The following is a 4,806-nucleotide window of genomic DNA, read 5'->3' as shown; positions in this document are numbered from 1 at the left end:
ATGTGCGGAACATAGACACATCGCAGTATATAGGCATGTTACAATACATATACACTTAACATATCACCTAACATATCACCTTACATATCACTTTACATATACACCTAACATATACATAGCATGCTACATACACGCCTTACATAGACACATAAACATATTTTTGGCACTAATGGAACCCCATAAGCATGCTACATACACGGCTTACATAGACACATAAACATATTTTTGGCACTAATGGAACCCCATAATTACAGACTGAATAGTTTTGCATTGCATTGGTTGTTGTTTCCCACATATCTTTAGTAAATCAGCCATTCCACGTAATAGCGCACATAGGCGAGGACACAAACGCTGTTTCTCACCAGCTGCTTGCACCACGAACAGGACGGCCCAGACTTGATGCAGTCGGCACAGGTGTTGATCTTAAACTTCGAGCAGACTTCCTCCTGTTGGCACAGCCCTGCGAAGAAAACCACAAGCCGCGCACAGCATTTCCTCATGAAAGATCGAATCATAAAACAGAATGACGGGATCTATTGTTTTGTTCTGTTTTACCACAGACACGTTTGGAACTGAAAGATGATGCTTTTCTGCTTTTCATTTATTGTGATTATTATCCCTGATTAAAAAAAAAAACCTTGGGCCTTTTTAAGTTGTAGAACTTCAGACTCAAAAGAACGTTTTGTACTGTATGAAGCAGTATTTAAAGTTCAGTCAGTTTTACAGATATTGGGCTGAAACTTGGTGCGGTAGTACTACTAGTAGTGGTAGTTCCTCTTTGGGACACTTGAGAGGACAGAGTTCCTTAACTGGCAAAGTGAAAGTAAGGTGTTTCTTTTTTAAACTCAGACAAATACTGTTGGACTACTGAGGTTCCACATTTCATTGATGAGATTTTGTCTTGCAGTCTGACAGTTCTGTGTTTGTTACACAATGATGAGTTTACAATAACTGTAAAACATTACATCACATGTCATAATGCATGCAGTTATTTGCATGCTTACCGTGATTCCACATCAGCAGCAGCAAAAGTGAAAGCACACCCCAGGCCATGGTCTGACAGGAAACAGAACAGTTAAGTGTTTAACAAACAGGAAACAGTGTCTGCAGAACTAGCAGGAGCTTTAGGTATGCAGGCGGTAACAAGATTTAAAAAAAAAAAAAAAAAAAAACTACTTGTTAAACTCACATATTTTGTCAAGTTGTCCAAGTTGGAGCGGTCCTGTAGTGAGGAGACGAGGTTTGGCCAGCAGAGGGCGTGTTGCTTTCGTTTTTGGTTAAAACAAAAGAGAAAAGACGTCACAGTCTGTAAAGCCGGAAAGAGAACGGGAAGTTCTGGAGGACAGCCTGAAAAGACAAGGAATGGTTGTCAGAACCGCTTGAGACGTACTGTTTACTGTTCAGCATTTAGACCCAAGTATTTGCACCATATTGGACATGTGGACAGCATGTTCTGGTTCCACTTATTCTATATTTTTTACACATATTTGTGGAACCTCCCCCCCCATTTTTTAACTAAAAGAATCAAACTGGAAACAAACAGGCCGCAGAATTTGCAGTGTGAGGTCATTTAACCCCCAGTTTCATTTAAAATACTCTGGGCTTAAAGCTGGGTAAAGCTGGGCTTTACCTCATTCAAGTCATTATCATTTATTATTTTAATCTTTAACCATGAACATGAACCTGGTTTTTCCGTCAGTGTGTGAATAAAAGTTAGAAAAACCTGTGGCTGTTACGGGAGCAGCTCCTCTCAAAGAGACTGACCTGTCACCTGTTAAGTCGACCACAATCTGATAGAAATACATGACGGTCATTTCATTTGTTCACTATAAGCAGGTAATGTGCAAAGCACGTCTCCAAGTATGTCCACCCCGTCATGGACAAAGTCAAAGCAGAATGAATGCAAATGTCATTACATGGGGACAACAAAACACACATTTTCATAGAGATATTTTGTGCCTTTTCTTAACAACGTGTTGCAAAAGTATTTGTTTCCCTTTAAAAGATGCAGTAGTTACACCTAGTCTATATAAAATCTGACTGCAAACACATTTGGTCAAACTTTCAACCAAAACTGCTTCGTTTGTTTGCAAGGAAATCACACAACAGGTTTGTTTAACCTGTGAAAATCATTTCTTTATCTCATAAAAGCCAAAGATGACAGGCTGGACCTCGGCATTCTTTCGAATCTCGCTGATTAGAAAGAAGAAGTCCCACGTTTACTGTAATGTTTAAACGTGTAAAGAAAACCATCATAACAAAGCTGAAAGTAGTGCTGGTACAAAGAAGTCTGCAAGAAGATCGCTTCGTCGTGCAGTCTGCAGCGAAACACCGCAAGCCTCAGAGCAGAGTTTGCAACAGGTGGGATATTTTTAACAGGCTGTGGAGGACACAACTGAGACATGCAGCTGATAACAGGGTGAGATAACAGGGATTACTTTGTTGCTTCTTATCTAATACCTGGAATGGAAGTATAAAAAGGGTCAAGCTGACAGTTCCTTAAACGTACCCTTCAAAAACAAACACTAAACCACCAGAGTTCATGTTCAGCTTTTAATATTAGCAGCAACTGTCAGTGAAATTCACTCTCTGATGGACAAAGGGCGTGGAAAATAAGGGTGTGCAGGGTGCTGCAACACCCACGATTAATGCAGAAGGACATGCACGTTAATACAAAGTTAATGAATCGATTAAAAAACGAATAACAGATTCCATTAGTGCTGCATAGGTATAAACTCTAATTATGTTTTTGATTTTAATGAGTTTTCTTATTCTGGTCTGTAAAGCAGCACTGCTATTGTATATATGTGTGCAACATTTTATAACTGATTAAAACTAACAATAAATAAATACATAATTAGCCATAGCAGTATTAGGTCACGGTTGCAAGTTTATAGATGTCCAAAAATATTCTGCATATTTTTCAGTGTCCATATTTAGTTTGCATTTCACTGCAGACGTGGTGTTATCATGTCTTTCATATGGGCGTTTAGAGTCACACATCTCACAGCACCCCACCACCACCACCAACACCACCCCCCAACTGAAGCACGTTCCCACGGGCCACAATGTAGCATCTCTGCCTCCTTCTGTTGTGCAGAACTGAAGCCGCCCGGATCAGGTTTACGGGCGCTGCCATGTTGGTTTCGCCTCCCACGTTCTGACCTTAAATGATGCCCAGTATTAGGGTGGTTGTAGAGACTTAAATAAACTCCGCCCATTTTCTGAAACCGGTCATTTTCTTCGTCTCACGCGCTTCTACCCGGAACGGGCAACTTATTCAATCGTTTGTTAAGCACTTTTTTGAATCAACGCAGTGACTACCGGTGCTGTGAAACAGTCTGTAAACCGGCCACTGAAAGCCACTTTTATTGCAAGAACTGCTCGGCACAATGTGACCAGCTAACTAACCCGAAAATGTGACAATTCGGAAGAAATAACAGTTCAGGTAGGCCGATGCGTTGGGTTTCATTTATGATTTTGAAACAAGTTTTAAGCCGAAGGCAGTCAAAGGCCAACCTTCCCACAAAAAAAAAAAAAAAAGGATTTTGGAGACTTCAGCTTTGTGGAAAACATTGTTTCTACTGGAAAAACAAAAACTGGTACATGTTACTCCAAATAATGAATGAAGTCTTTTCCTCTTCACTAGCTCTGAGTATGACAACACACAGTTTGAGCACCACAAACTCTCTCAGAGTCCTGTATTCACATAAAAACTTGATATCTAAGCATCATTTTCTGATCCATTATCTATCTTATGTTAGGACAATTGGTCCCTTGTGACATACTCCAAGTTGACACCTAGTGGGTTCTGTTAAAGAAGATTTTCACAGATCATTATCTTGCCTTCAGAGTGATCTTTGGACACTGTACCATCACTCATATAGCTTTGAACTGCAGCTGCAAAAAAAACCCAAAAAACACTGTATTTGGGCAGTGTTACCTACCTACTCCCTTATTTCTGAGCTAAAAAAGCAAACCCGGCTCAGTATTAAATATTTAACTTCTATGAAAGTGTTTAACTCTGAAGAGTGGGGAGCTGTATAAACCCAGAAGAAGTGTTCAAATCAACTCTGTGGGAGTTAAATCAGCATTCAACCTTTAGCTGCGTAGAACAGTGAATATTTGAGTTATAAAGTCTTTAGGATTGTTGTATTTTACGTGAAAACATGGGGGAAAAAAGGGGGAAACACTTCAACATCGTCCTAACAGACAAAGACATTCGAAGAAATGGCACTTTTCCCACGGGAATTCAGATTGTATGGAAGTAATAAGGCCACAACTGAGGAAGATGTCTTTTTTTTTAAGTTTTAAGGTCAACGTGTCAATGTCAAGATTAAAGTGAGTGTTAATGACAGAACATAGTGTCAGTAATTGAGCTGCAATAGACTCTTACTGCTCTAACTGCAAAATAACATACAGTGTTGTAGCTGAAGCAGTCTGAGGTGTGGTTTATGACTGCGGCTGCAGCAGATCTCCTAGAACTTAAAAAAAACCCGTCTCAAACACACAACGCCTAGTGAATTCAAAAAAAGTTAAAAAACAAAAACAACTGGACTTCTATTCTGTAGCTGAAGACGTTTCGCTTCTCATCCGAGGAGCTTTCTCAATTCAGAAATAGAGAGTGTGGAGTTGAGCTTTTAAAGCTGAGATGTGATGTAAGCTGGAGAAGGAGAAGGACAGAAGAAAGAACATTGTCATTCCTTACGTTGCTGGAGTAGCCGAGAAACTCAGAAGGATTTTCTCCAAACACAACATCCCAGTACATTTCAAACCCAACAAGACTCTCAGACAGAGGCTGGTCCA

The 4,806-nt window shown here is 40.0% G+C and overlaps 1 protein-coding gene across 1 annotated transcript in view; it reads right to left on the bottom strand.

Moving 5' to 3' along the window:
• Positions 1–4,806, bottom strand: part of itgb2 (integrin, beta 2) — a 24,239-nt gene that overhangs the window by 15,203 nt on the left and 4,230 nt on the right. Inside the window, exons 2-4 of the mRNA XM_017421078.3 lie at positions 1,190–1,347; positions 1,005–1,056; positions 364–460 (exon numbers count right to left, since the gene is read on the bottom strand). Coding sequence (XP_017276567.1) covers positions 364–460; positions 1,005–1,053 — 146 coding nt within the window. The 5' untranslated portion in view covers positions 1,054–1,056; positions 1,190–1,347. The remainder of the gene's footprint in view (positions 1–363; positions 461–1,004; positions 1,057–1,189; positions 1,348–4,806) is intronic.

The sequence above is a fragment of the Kryptolebias marmoratus genome, linkage group LG6 (genome assembly GCF_001649575.2).
Source record: "Kryptolebias marmoratus isolate JLee-2015 linkage group LG6, ASM164957v2, whole genome shotgun sequence".
NCBI classification, from domain to species: domain Eukaryota; kingdom Metazoa; phylum Chordata; class Actinopteri; order Cyprinodontiformes; family Rivulidae; genus Kryptolebias; species Kryptolebias marmoratus.
The sequence above is the reverse complement of the archived record's forward strand: the minus strand, read 5'-3'. Positions and strand labels throughout refer to the sequence as shown.